Source organism: Trichosporon asahii (genome assembly GCF_000293215.1).
Source record: "Trichosporon asahii var. asahii CBS 2479 unplaced genomic scaffold scaffold00005, whole genome shotgun sequence".
NCBI lineage: Eukaryota > Fungi > Basidiomycota > Tremellomycetes > Trichosporonales > Trichosporonaceae > Trichosporon > Trichosporon asahii.
This window is the reverse complement of record NW_014040919.1, coordinates 239,530-251,862: the sequence shown is the minus strand read 5'-3', so window position 1 is coordinate 251,862 and position 12,333 is coordinate 239,530. Positions and strand designations below refer to the sequence as shown.

Sequence of the window (12,333 nt, the reverse complement as noted above, 5' to 3'; positions counted from 1 at the left end):
TTTTTTAGGGTTGCTCCAACCTCATTCTACCCTTGCAAGGTGAGTGCTCATACTTTCTCAGGCTACAGTACATGCATTGTATTGCTGTCTACGATCTGGGGTCGGCGTCGGCCCTCTCCTGCCTCTCTGTCGAGAAACAACAAGCACCGTTGATCTCATCGCGGACCGTATGTGTGCTCTTCGTTGTCCGGTGCTTCTGTGTCGGGCGCTGCGCGCGCTGGCAATGTGTTGGGGAGGGGAATAGGGACGTTAGGATCGGTGTGGGGAAGCCGGGAATATCAGGAATATGGGGACAGGCAGGCCCTTGAGCGACTACTCTGGCGACACCCGTTAGCTTGGCTAATGAACCCTACCTACCGGCCCGGTTCTCTCACGAAGTATCATAGTTCAGAGCCGCTGCCTCTTTCGTACAGACAGGGCTTCATTGACCATCCTAAGACGACGTTTTCGATCTCTATCGTCCTGAAGCTTGTCCTTCAGATTCCATGGTTCATTAAAGAACTTCCGGGAGCGTTGGTGGGCAGTTTCGTAGGAACATTCGCAAGGCTTACCGTCGCACGCAGGTGTAGCTTCGGCGAGGGCTCGAAGATAAACTTGGGGCACGGAGTCGAGAGCTTCCAGAGGTATGTCGGTGATACCGAAGTGCTTCGACAGCTTGCGGTCGATTCGAAACCGTTCCTCATTGAGCAAAGCAGCGGAGCAGAGTCGGTCGTCGTCGAGAACGGCTCCTAGAACGAAGATAGCCTCTGAGTAACAGTTGCTCTCGGTCACATCCCTGATGAGGCGGAGGCGGAACACCTCCGTCACGGGGCCGCAATCATACTTGTCCAAGAAGGCGATGAGGGAAATTGACGTCTCTAGACAGAGACACATGCCGACGTCCTCTCCTCGGAACGTGAGAATGTCGAGGAAGAGACTCAGAACCTCCCGGCTCTCGAGCTCCGGGTCTGTGAACTGGATCTCCATTGGGCCGTCGGCTTTGCTGCAACTCTGGGCGTCTCTGAAAGTCGCACTGGGTAAAGTTAGTATCTCATGTGCCTGTACTGAGGCGAGCTCACCTGGCAAAGAACAGCTGGTAGGACCATACTTTGAGGCTCCACCCATCAGAGGAGATGAGCTTGAAGTCGCCCTCGATCCACTCCGGGTCCTCTTGAATCTCCTCGTGGCGAAGCGTATCCGTGGTAGATGGTGGAGCTTGAGACATGAAGGGCGTGCAGGTCAAGTGTAAACGAAAGTGGATGCAAAAGAGTGTTTTTAGAAGTGCGAGTATGAGCGAGAAGATAGCATGAGAGACTTCAACACTGCAGACGCGTTGGTCACAGCAGTGTGTCACATGGTGGTAGCGGCACCAAACAAGGCGCATTTGCCTAAGCGGGAGTCATGCCCGGTCGGCCAGGTCATGGCCTCACCCTCACGGTGGCTCCTTGCTTGTGGCGCCAGCGCTGTGCAGGCACTGTATATGTCTGAAAGCAATCTCAGGAGACTGATGTACAGTACAATACGGTTCATCTACGTACAACGGCAGGCTCTACATGTATCTGTGAGACGCTATCAACCCATTATCAGGTCCTCTGGCGCTTCGCAGCAGACTCTGCGGGAGACGACACTCTGCTCTCCCCTCTCTTCGCAGCCTGTTGCCTTTGCACCTGGGCCACCACTTCGGCATACTCCTGCGACGCATTCAGGGCACTGAGCCTCTCGACAGAGTACCCCTTCCGCTGCTCCTCAGGCACTAGCTCCTCCCAGTTCTTCCTGCGGACCTTGTCGAGCGCATGCAAGTGTATGGGCGGAACAACGCTCAATGCGGTGAGAGGCAGGTCACTGATGTTGAAGATCTGTGGGCTGGCGGCATAGTAGCGGTGCGCGCAGTGGGCGCGCCAGTACACCTTCTGGAACTGCGGCGTCTCCTGCCTCAGCGCAGCGGCGCAGATGTCGCTGTCGTCCAAGACGGCACCAAGAACCCACGCCTCCATTGGTCGCATGCGATCGGAGAGAAGGGCAGCCTTGAGGTAGAGGGAGTAAACTTCAAGTGTGTGCTCGCAGTCGTGCTTGCGCATGAAACGAATCAGGGCAAGGTGCGTCTCGAGGCCGAAAATGGGTGTGTCAGACTTGTCGGCGGGGTGTGAGATGAGGCGAGCGAAGAAGGAGAGCACACGCTTACTCTCCATCTCGGGGTCTGTGAAAGTTATGGTCGGCTTGTCGGCATTGAGAGCGTCCCGAAACGTGTCACTGATGGTCAGCTAGGGATGGCCGGAGCTTACCTCGCCGTCAGGAGATGATGCCACCACACCTTGATTCGCCACCCGTCCGCCGAGATCAGGGAGAAGTCACCTTTTTGCCAGTCTGGATGATCGCGGATGTCCACAATATCGGACTTGGAATCCGGCATTCTGTTGATGAGGTGTGAGGATGGTGAGACGAGGAAGATGGTTGTGAAAGCACACACGAAAGGGGTGTTAGGGGTGCGCCAAGTCAACGGGCGCAAATCCGTCCGCGTCAGACCTCCACCCTCTGCTCATCATACGCTTCTAACCCATACACCTGTGCAATGACTCGCTAACGTTTCTCATTACGATCTTAGGCTGTCCGCATAGCTGGGATGTGCATTTGATGAGACTGGAGCAGAAGACAACTGATGCATGATTTTGGACATTTCTCGAATTTTCGCGGCGCCACGGACGAGGGGGAACAACGGTAAAGCTTGAAGCTTCCATAGCAGCTTGTGCATCACCCCTGAACAACAATGATCGCTTCGCAGTATCATCATCCGACGGGACGCCTCTATCAGTCTATAGAGCCGCTGTAGTCCGGCTGCTACTCTCAAAGTCTTTCCATGCTCAATCCTGATCCCTTGGAGACTCGAGGCCAAGGCAGAACCGGTCCTGGAGGAAGTCAAGAGGAAGTTTACGATCACCTGTAGTGCCCCTGGCCTTCCAGTACTCGCGGATAGCTCGGATGGCAGCCTCGAGATAAGCGGGTGCGCAGAGCTGCATGAAGCGATCCGGCAGCTGCTTCACGCCCCAGATCACTTCTCGGTATTCTCCCGTCTTCGGATCGTAGACACGATCTGCAAAGCAGCCAGCGGCAATGGCGGTGGCGCACACATTCTTTTCGTCCATCTCGGCGCCCAGGATAAAGATGTCCAGAGGGTCCAGGGTTCGGTTGACGCTTGCACCAATGAGCGACACGCCCAGACGAAGCATCGCGTTCGAGACCTGCATCGGGTCGTCGCAGCCCCACTTGTTCAGAAACCTGATTAGATGCGTATACTCCGTGAGCAGGATGCGGTCCAGCAGGCTGCCCGCTTGCCTGCGCATGAAAGCGTCGTCGCCTACGCTCTTGTGCACGAGTAGCTGCAGGTAGCGTGCAATAACATGCTTGCGCTCGATGACTGGGTCAGTGAAGAGGTGTGAAGGCGGAGTCGAGGGGCTATCGGAGGTGCAGCTGGAGTGATAGAGCTCACGGAGGGCCGGGCTGCAAGTCAGCTAGGATCGGATTCATGTACACACCTGGACTCGAAGAGAAGATCGGAGGAGATCTTGAAGCGCCATCCATCACTCGAGACAAGGTCGAAGTCTCCGTCCTGCCACTCCGGGTGATCTTGGAACGAGCCGCTGCACTGCTGAGAGTTGCCGTCGACTAGGTCAGTGGTCATATCGGATTGAAGTGATGAAATGTAGAACAAATCAGAAAGTGCAGATGCCGGCCCCTTATGCAATGCAGTGTGTCGACGTGGATGCGGATGTGGAAAGTTGCTTTGGCTGTGTGCCTCATTCGCACTGGTGCACCGATGTGCATCACTAACGCATGACCAGAGCCTGTGAGCAGCGAGGTGAGAATGGACTGTGATGGATTATGGTGCCTGGAGTGAGTGTTAAGCCTAAAATCGTTTATACTTCGAGGGAGGGTTGCGGCGGTTGACACACTTTCATAGAGCATAACATACAAGTTGAGAACCAGGTGAAGATCCTGGAGATTCCTCATCTTCTGCGTGAGATCGAGCACCTGCCATGAAATAGTGTGTTCGTCGTTCGGAAGTAATTGACGCTCTGATCGTGTTCGGAGCCGACCTTCGGGAAGGCGAACTAGGAATCTCCGCAGAATATCGACATGGTGACTGTGATTGTGTTGTGGGTGTTCGAAGAAAGGCGAAGGAAGGAACGGCTCGTCAAGTGCCGACCTCAAGTCGATCCGTCACTTGCGGATGGTGGAGGTTATTTGGTTCCACCTTGGGTGACTGTCCTGGGTGATCAATATGGGCCCTTGCAAATTTACGAAGCATTTGCCCGCCCTGCACTCAACTTTTCAAATGAAACAGTTCTTCCCGCATCCTGCAAGGGGCAACCTCTTCGTCGTCTCTGCGTAAGGGGGCATGCATTGTTCCTCGGCATCTCCGATCTGCGTTGCCACCCACCGCCGCAGATAACGACAAAACGCCACCGCGGGATCAAAGCCACGTGACAATCAAATTGGTTGCATCTTCGAGCTCTGGACGCTGGCATCTGATCGCGTATCAGTCCCAGGCGGGAAATTTCCTTCATTTCTCGAGAACCAAACAAATCAGATCTCATCTGCAGGATGACGCGTAAGTTTCGACTTCTGGACGCATGAACTGACAGGCAGGTGGTGACCAGAGAGAGCGCGACAGGGCGAAGAACCTCGCCAAGGCGTGAGTGCTGTCTCCATCATCTCTTCCTCTTCGCTCTCCATCGTCGACAGCCCGGCCATCGACGCTAGTCGAATCGCTCTTTCCTCTCGGTCTACCTCACATGATCTAACTGACTATCAGCGCTGCTGGCAAGAAGAAGCAGACCGGCGACCCTACCAAGAGGCGCGAGGCTGACGCCAACGCCCTCCAGGCTAAGTGAGTTAATCTACCTCTTCAGCATGTACTGACGCGACAGGATCGCTGTGAGTACACGTACCTCTCGCCTTCGCACCGAGCGAGCTGAGCTTGATTGGCGTTATCTGAGCACGACTCTCCGGCCGAGTCTCACGGCTCGAAATCGCTGCGACGGCGGAGCTATTCACTTCGTCTCGACATGAAGCTAACCCCGCAGGCTAAGCAGGCTGCCAAGGAGGCCGGTGACACCGGAAATAACAATAAGAACACTAAGAAGAAATAGAGCTCGTTTGTTGTTTTGACAATAAATGCAATGCATAGTATGGCCATATCATGCTGGGAACGTAGAGCGGCTACAAGCTACTGGGGACGAAGGACAGTGAAATCTAAGAAGGGAGAATGGTGAGCTTTGGAGCTTAAGCGTCACCGCCAAGGGCGCGGATCTCAGCGCGGACCGAGCCCTCGGTCTCGATCTTCTGGACCTGCGTCTTCTCGAGGACCTCGCCCTTAGCGACACGGGCCTTGAGCTCGTCGATGGCCTTGAGCTTCTTCGTAAGATTCCTGATCTTCTTGGCCGTGGCGTCCTCGTCGTTAGCAGGGGCAGCAGCAGCCTTGGGCTTCTCGTCGATCGAAGCCTTGGCCACAGCCTCGGTCGCGCCGTCAACGTCCGCCTTCTTGTTCTTCGTACGCTGGCGCTTCTTCTTCTCTCCTCCAGCGGCAGCTCCCGGGACAGCAGCAGCGCCGGGGATCGCGGCGCCGGGAATGTAGCGAGCAGCGGGCTTGCCGCCCTTGAAGGTGGGCGTCGAAGCACCGCTCGAAGGGGCGTCGTCGTCTCGGCGGTAAGCGTCGGAAGCTCCCATTCCACGCGCTCCCGGGGGACGGTAGGCACCAACGGGCTTGGAGGCGGCACCGTTCGAATCTCCGCCCTTCGGCTTGTAGAGGCTGATAGACGCGTTGGCCTCGGGAGCCTTGGGCACAACAGCAGGGAAAGGAGGGGTGTCTTCGACGCGACCCGGGCGGAAGCTAGCAGCGTAAAGGTCGTCGGTGTTCTGGACGTGCAGGAGCTGACCGCCACACCACCAGATCTTCACACCGTTGTCGACACGGAGTCGGGGCGACAGAGTAGCAGTCATGATGTAGCGACCACAGGGCGACCACTCGCAGTGCGAGCTGTTGGAAGCCGTGAACTCAGCGACCTTCTTGCGCGTGCTGACCTCCCAAACGTCAATTCCTCCCGCGAGGTTTCCGAAACCAGCGGAGAGGACCAACCGTCCCTGAGGCTGGTACGAGAGGAAGTTGCGGGGAGCCGAGCCGAAGGAGTGGATAGCCTTGGCGCGAATGTCGAACATCTGGGTGCGGGCGGGCATGTCTAACGTTAGCTTGACCACGGAGAACAAAACTCACAGCCGTAGCACACGCAGAAGTCCTTGGAGGTAGGGTTCCAAGAGAAGTCGTAGATAGGACCCTCCTTGTCCAGGTCGACGAGTCCGTCGAACGAGCCGTCGAGAGCGACGAGGTAAAGGTTCGTCTCTCCGTAATACGACTTCCCAGTGTTGTCGACGTCAGTGTGAGTGAGGAAGAGCGCCTACACAATCAGCTTCACATCAATGGGCGTTAAACTCACCATAGTTCCGGCGTTGTTCCACTTGACGTTGAGCTTGTCGGCCTTGTAGAAGGCCTTCCTCGCGACCGTGATGGGCATCTCACGGTTCTCGGTTTTGTCGGCGGAAGCAGGCTTGCCGACGAGGGACGAGACAGGGTAGAGAGCGAGGTTGGCAGGAGCACCCTTGCGCTCACCGACCCAGACGGCCATGGCCGGCTCAGTGTAAGGGCGGACAGACCTAGCGCTGGTGCATCCCTCGGGGAGCTCCGCAGGGTGAGAGAGGAAGAGACCACGGATCTGGCCGTCGTTCTTGAGACGGGTAGCAGGGCGAGGAGCAAGCGGGGGAGAGAAGATGAGAATGTCGTTACCAGCCGGCTGGAAGCGGTGAGCCTCATCGGGCGTGATCACCGGAGCCCTGAACATCAGCTGAGCACCTCCAAAATGAACTCACCAGTCATTCTCGGTCTTCTGGTACCATCCGCCGATGAGCTCTCCCTTGATGCTCCACGCCTTGACGTTCTTGTAAACGTCAGTCTCGCTCTTCACCGGCCTCTCAAAGGTGTAGAGAGTAGAGGCAAGCGGCGAGAAGGAGAGAGCGACGACACCAGGCTGCTCAATAGTCACAGCCTCGCCACTTGAGGACGACACGATCTGAACACTGCGTCGTCAGCTTGACAAATACCGGAAAGCTAGATACTCACGTGTTGGCAAGCGCGTAAGCAATCCACTTGCCGTCCTCCGAGTAGACAATAGCCTTAGCGTTGGCAGTGTCACTGATGTCAGTACCGCGGATCAAGCAAGTAGCCGATGAACGCCATCGCACGAACTCACGAAGGGATCTTGGACGAGACCTCGAACGAGGGTCCGTCGGCGACACCAAGAGACTTTTGAGCGCGGACTGTAGGGGTCAGCTGTATCGCACCGGAGCGCACTCACAAGCGTACTGTGCCGAAGCCATGGCTGCGAGGTTGGAGCAGTGGTACTCTTAGGCGAATCAGCGAGATGGTCAGCCAAGAGGACTGGACCGGCGTGCAGCACAGGGTGACCGCGACAATGACTGATACCGTCCGAAATTGTCTGCGGCGTGTATCACCACGTCATTGCGTTTTCATGCCGCACGTGACATTACTCCCGCACTCCACCCTCGTCTCTCGGAATGCGCGCTATATGACGATTTCTGAAAGCCAAGGGTTGAAATTTGTGTAATCGCTGCTTTCTCATACGGTCTCTTGCTCACCAAGCTCTACACCTCCTCCAACTCAACCCCGCCGTCTTGGAACCGGAGCAACACCACCATGCACCAGAAGGGCAACTCGATTCGTCTCCTCACGGGTGAGTCACACGAGCTGGCTTAGTGACGAAAGCGGTCAATTTTTCGAACTTTCGGGCACTCTGCCAAGCCGGATCAAGCACGTTGAACCGAGCAGCAGCTGACGTTTTCCAGGCAACGCCCACCCCAAGCTCGCTGAGGCTGTGGCCGCACGGTATGTGTCTCCTGCATCGGGTTGAGCGAACTGCACGATATCGATAGGCGATAGGGGACACAGATAGGTCAAACGACCAAGTTCCCCTATCTGCAGTGGGCACTGTTCAGCGGGCCCTCCGCTTGTCATATACGCGGAGGTCCGATTTTACAGATTTCCGGTGGCGTTTTCATACCCCTCCGCCGACATCGTCCAACGCTCTCCGAGTCCTTGGGTTCCCGATAGCTGACGCTTGTGCCTCCGCCGTGCATACATTCGCGCTCGAAACATTTGCTTCGCTCGACGATGGATGGTTGATTTCCGGATTGCGTGTGCTCTTGGTCCACCCAAAATTGATGTCGCCGAACTCAATGCTGTTGGATCGGTCAAATTTCACGTCCATTCGAACTTTTCGATGTCCTGGCTGTTCCGACACACAGACTCGGCATCACGCTCACGCCCTGCCATGTCTCCAAGTTCATGTCGAAGGAGACCAGCGTGCAGATCCACCAGTCTGTCCGTGAGGAGGATGTGTTCATCATCCAGTCGCCGTCGCCCCCCGACATCAACGACCACCTCATGGAGCTGCTCGTCATGATCTCTGCGTGCAAGACTGCGAGCGCCAAGCGCATCACCGCCGTCATCCCGTGCTACCCCTACGCCCGGCAAGACAAGAAGGACAAGTCGCGTGCCCCCCTCACCGCCAAGCTTGTCGCCAACCTTCTCGCCGTCGCCGGCGCCGACCACGTTATCACGCTCGACCTGCACGCCTCGCAGATCCAGGGCTTCTTCGACATTCCCGTCGACAACCTGTTCTCAGAACCCAGCATGCTCTCGTACATCAAGGCTCAGATCCCCGACTGGCGCAACGCTATCATCGTTTCGCCTGACGCGGGAGGCGCCAAGCGCGCGACCGCGCTTGCCGACCAGCTCAACCTCGACTTCGCCCTGATCAACCGCAAGCGCAGGCGCGACGTCCACTCCCAGTCCATTCCCACCGTTCCCCCCACGCCGATCGGCTCGGACGCCGGATCCGCCGCGGGCATCGAGGACGACGACGAGCACAACCACAAGAACGACATGATGGAGCTCCTCGTCGGTGACGTCAAGGGCCGTGTTGCCATCCTCATCGACGACATGATCGACACCGGCCACACTGTCCGTCTCGCCGCCGGCGTTCTCCGCGACTCGGGTGCTACCGAGGTCTACGCGCTCATCTCGCACGGCCTCCTCTCCGAGGCGACGATGGAGAACCTCCGCGACCTGCCCGTCAAGAAGCTCGTTGTCTCGAACTCGATCGACCAGACCGAGCGCGTCGCTGCCCTCAATGGCCAGCTCGACACGATCGACATTGCCCCCGTCATCGCCGAGTCGATCCGCCGCACCCACAACGGCGAGTCGATCTCGGCCCTGTTCAAGAACGACTTCTTCTGAACGACCACCCCATCTTAGACATAGAGTTGAACGAGCAGCAGAACGACAGCGGAAGCAAGATTACCTCCCCCCGAGCTCAGGCGCCGCCACTTGGATATCTTGGGCTGGAGCCCTCGGGGACCCCCTCAACACGAAAAAACACAAAACCCCTCCAGGACTTTTGGAGAGTGTGCGGTCAAGGACACACGTGTAACAATTGTATGAATCGATGCATGGAATCACGGACGGCGGTGCGGCGCGAGCGAAGCGAGCATCAGGTGCGCTGGCGGTTAGCTGTTGGTTGGCACGCTTGGAGCTCACTATTCTCTGTCTGCCAGCAAGCTACGCACTCGTATCGAGGTCGTCCCACTCGTCGTCTGAAGTCAGCTAGGAGATGTTAGGGCAGCCTACCAATCTCAAGGAACTGGCGCAGCTCAGCCTCATCAGTCCCCATGCTCTTGCAGTAACCCATGATGGCGACCGTGTTGTCTGCCGTCAGCTTGCTGTCGCTATTGCATAGCTCACCAGTCCAGCGCACAGCCGCAGTCTTAGCGACATCGACAGCCGCGCGTTTGCGCGCGTAGGCGGCTGGGTCCCCGTCGCCGGCCGCCTTGACCTGTTCCTGCAGCTTGGCGGACTCGGCTTGCGCTGCCTCGAGTTGGGCAAGGAGGGCGCGGCGCTCGGCCTGACGTCAGCTATGGGGCGATATGTGTTGAGCTCACAGTGTCCTCCCGCTGCGCACGCGCACTCGCCACCCCCTCTCGGGCGGCGGTCAGCTTGACATCCAGCGTCTCTTCCTCTGCTTCAAGTTTTGCCAGCTTCGCTTGTTTCTGATGTCAGTTACCGCATGTACTTAGGGAAACTGGGTCGCAAAACTCACAGTAGCACCCACGGCGCTGGGGAAAGACCAGTAGTCTGCGTGTCAGTTTCTGCGGATCAGGACAACTGACAGTTGCTCGTGCCGCTGTGCGTTAGCTCTGTGCTAAACCTGCGAGCTTACATCTTGTCGAAGCACACGAGGTGGTCTGAGACCAGCTCGTCTAGGATCTCCTTCACGCTTTGCTGGACTGGAGGTTAGCGTATGGAGGAGCTCTTAACCCACTAATGCCCTTCTGTTCTGCTGGTTAGCTGGTGTACGAGAAACCCTAGCTCACTTGGGGCAATCTTCTCGAGCTCCTTGAGCGTGAAGAATTCGCTCTGTCGTCAGCTACACGGTAGGGATGTCGCGAGCTTCGGGGAAAGTGGGATGTGCGCAACGCACGTACCGTCTCGTGGAAGAGATCGAGCACTTTGTGTCAGCGTGACTCGCAGAGATCTTGCGTACGTCGCTTCCGCTTCTCTTCTCTGCTAACGCCTCGGGGCGGCATTGTGTCAGTGGATGAGATTGAAGAAGGAAGGAATGCAGTCACAACAACGTCCAAAGGACGTAAACGAGTCGCCAGGCCACGAGGCGGACTGATCGGCGGTTGAGTCACCTCGCCTGCGCACGCTTGGAGATCGTCACTCGCAGTCATGTGCAGGTGGCATCGTCAACACTTCATGCATACTCGTCCGCCACAGCTGCAGGAAGAACACGCTCTGCCGGAAATAAACTGACTGCATCGGAACCTGCAGCGCCACCCGGTTCCAGGCCCCGCCCTCTTCGCGCCTTCTCCGGAATTCGCCTCCGACTTTGCAGCTGGTGCGCCAGGTCGCCAGCGAAACGGCGCGGCTGCAGCGCCTGAATGCATCCCAGGAATCACGAAATTTCTGAATGGAAGCTCAGGGGCCCCAGCTCGTCCCTCGCCTTCCCTCACCGCCCACCCAAGCCTTCCGTTCCGGTACTCGAGCTCGCGCGCTCGCGTCGAACGAGCGGTACTGTAGGAGGGATCTGAGCTGAGCATTGACCACCACCTGGCGTCCTGGCCTTCCTGCCTTCCTGCCTTCTCCCGATGGGGCTGCCGGGCCGAGTGCCTTGGCATCTTGGACGACGAGCTCGGGATGCAATGCACCGACCTCAACGACTTTGACAACACACTGACCTCAATCTTCGACTGTATAAAGACCACCACGCTCCTTCCCCACGCTCCTTGGCTCCGGCCGCCCCGCCTTCTTCGCCCCCGTCCCCTCGCTGCCCCGGCCCGCCTCCTCGTCCCTTCCCCACCTCCGACGCCGTTCCCCCTACCCCCAACAAGCCGCACCAATGTCCACCTCCGCCTCCGTCAGCCTGAGTGCACCGAGAATATGCCCCACGTCTTTGCGGTACGACGAGCCTAAAGAGGGCGGCGCGTACTGCTCCGGTGGTGCGCGAACGGAGGTGCTCCAGCAGTGTTGTGCTCAGGTCGGCAAATACGATTGCATGAAGAACAAGTGTTACATGCCCGAAGCAAAGCAGGCCGAATGGCGGCACTGCATCCAAACCGAAGTGTTCGTATGCACCGCATCGGCGTCACCACGGCGAACGAAGGCCCAGGTACTCGCACTTGCTGTTGGGTTGACGATTGCGCTACTCGGTGTCGCCTCTGGAACTTAGGTCCGCCCCTCGATCATCGCTCGATCGCCGCTTCGCACTACATCACTGCACAATCTCGGCATTGCGATCTCGTCCCATAGCGCCCTTGCGCTAGCTTGCAATAGCGTCGCTCGAATGCCCCGAATGACGCTCGGCGGCAACATCTTATCAGCAAGTTTAAGATTTATCTGCAACTTCAACGGCGACATGGCCCCGCACGCTTCGGCACTCTGCTTAACAATTTGGGTTTCAACTTCTGCCCGCATCCCCGTGCGCGTGTTCTGCGATTTCTGAACATCCTCGGGCTCAGTAGCGCTTGCATGCGGGCAACGACACCATATACTAGTATCCTCATATACGCCCCGCCTAGGCCTGGGCTCTTCGTTGTAACTGTACTCTTTTGGGATGGACACTGCCTTCGTCTGTTTGGTCTGCCAGTCGTTATTGATCGTTGATTCTCTTCGTCGAATCCTTCTGAGAGCAGATCACGCAGACTATCAAGTATGACGTCTGCTGCGTC

At 57.4% G+C, this 12,333-nt stretch overlaps 7 protein-coding genes across 7 annotated transcripts; 1 reads left to right on the top strand and 6 right to left on the bottom strand.

The window, feature by feature from the left end:
- Nucleotides 1-387: 387 nt before the first annotated feature.
- Nucleotides 388-1,204, bottom strand: A1Q1_04585 (uncharacterized protein; the record flags this gene model as incomplete). Its single annotated transcript, XM_014328018.1, has 2 exons — nucleotides 388-1,012; nucleotides 1,059-1,204. 2 exons carry the CDS (start codon nucleotides 1,202-1,204, stop codon nucleotides 388-390), a joined length of 771 nt encoding a protein of 256 aa, XP_014183493.1.
- Nucleotides 1,205-1,562: 358 nt separating this feature from the next.
- Nucleotides 1,563-2,389, bottom strand: A1Q1_04584 (uncharacterized protein; the record flags this gene model as incomplete). The annotated part of the gene is made up of 2 exons (XM_014328017.1): nucleotides 1,563-2,240; nucleotides 2,291-2,389. The coding sequence occupies 2 exons, from the start codon at nucleotides 2,387-2,389 to the stop codon at nucleotides 1,563-1,565; spliced, it is 777 nt and encodes a 258-aa protein (XP_014183492.1).
- A 448-nt stretch (nucleotides 2,390-2,837) lies between these two features.
- Nucleotides 2,838-3,655, bottom strand: A1Q1_04583 (uncharacterized protein; the record flags this gene model as incomplete). The annotated part of the gene is made up of 2 exons (XM_014328016.1): nucleotides 2,838-3,429; nucleotides 3,510-3,655. 2 exons carry the CDS (start codon nucleotides 3,653-3,655, stop codon nucleotides 2,838-2,840), a joined length of 738 nt encoding a protein of 245 aa, XP_014183491.1.
- Nucleotides 3,656-5,259: 1,604 nt separating this feature from the next.
- A1Q1_04582 (uncharacterized protein) lies at nucleotides 5,260-6,192 on the bottom strand (the record flags this gene model as incomplete). Its single annotated transcript, XM_014328015.1, has 1 exon — nucleotides 5,260-6,192. The coding sequence occupies one exon, from the start codon at nucleotides 6,190-6,192 to the stop codon at nucleotides 5,260-5,262; it is 933 nt and encodes a 310-aa protein (XP_014183490.1).
- Nucleotides 6,193-6,218: 26 nt separating this feature from the next.
- Nucleotides 6,219-7,404, bottom strand: A1Q1_04581 (uncharacterized protein; the record flags this gene model as incomplete). Its single annotated transcript, XM_014328014.1, has 6 exons — nucleotides 6,219-6,428; nucleotides 6,468-6,861; nucleotides 6,922-7,104; nucleotides 7,148-7,200; nucleotides 7,278-7,344; nucleotides 7,391-7,404. 6 exons carry the CDS (start codon nucleotides 7,402-7,404, stop codon nucleotides 6,219-6,221), a joined length of 921 nt encoding a protein of 306 aa, XP_014183489.1.
- A 337-nt stretch (nucleotides 7,405-7,741) lies between these two features.
- A1Q1_04580 (uncharacterized protein) lies at nucleotides 7,742-9,343 on the top strand (the record flags this gene model as incomplete). The annotated part of the gene is made up of 3 exons (XM_014328013.1): nucleotides 7,742-7,778; nucleotides 7,891-7,930; nucleotides 8,350-9,343. 3 exons carry the CDS (start codon nucleotides 7,742-7,744, stop codon nucleotides 9,341-9,343), a joined length of 1,071 nt encoding a protein of 356 aa, XP_014183488.1.
- Nucleotides 9,344-9,719: 376 nt separating this feature from the next.
- On the bottom strand, nucleotides 9,720-10,689 carry A1Q1_04579 (uncharacterized protein; the record flags this gene model as incomplete). Its single annotated transcript, XM_014328012.1, has 5 exons — nucleotides 9,720-10,007; nucleotides 10,045-10,145; nucleotides 10,203-10,237; nucleotides 10,323-10,389; nucleotides 10,647-10,689. 5 exons carry the CDS (start codon nucleotides 10,687-10,689, stop codon nucleotides 9,720-9,722), a joined length of 534 nt encoding a protein of 177 aa, XP_014183487.1.
- Between the last annotated feature and the right edge of the window lie 1,644 nt (nucleotides 10,690-12,333).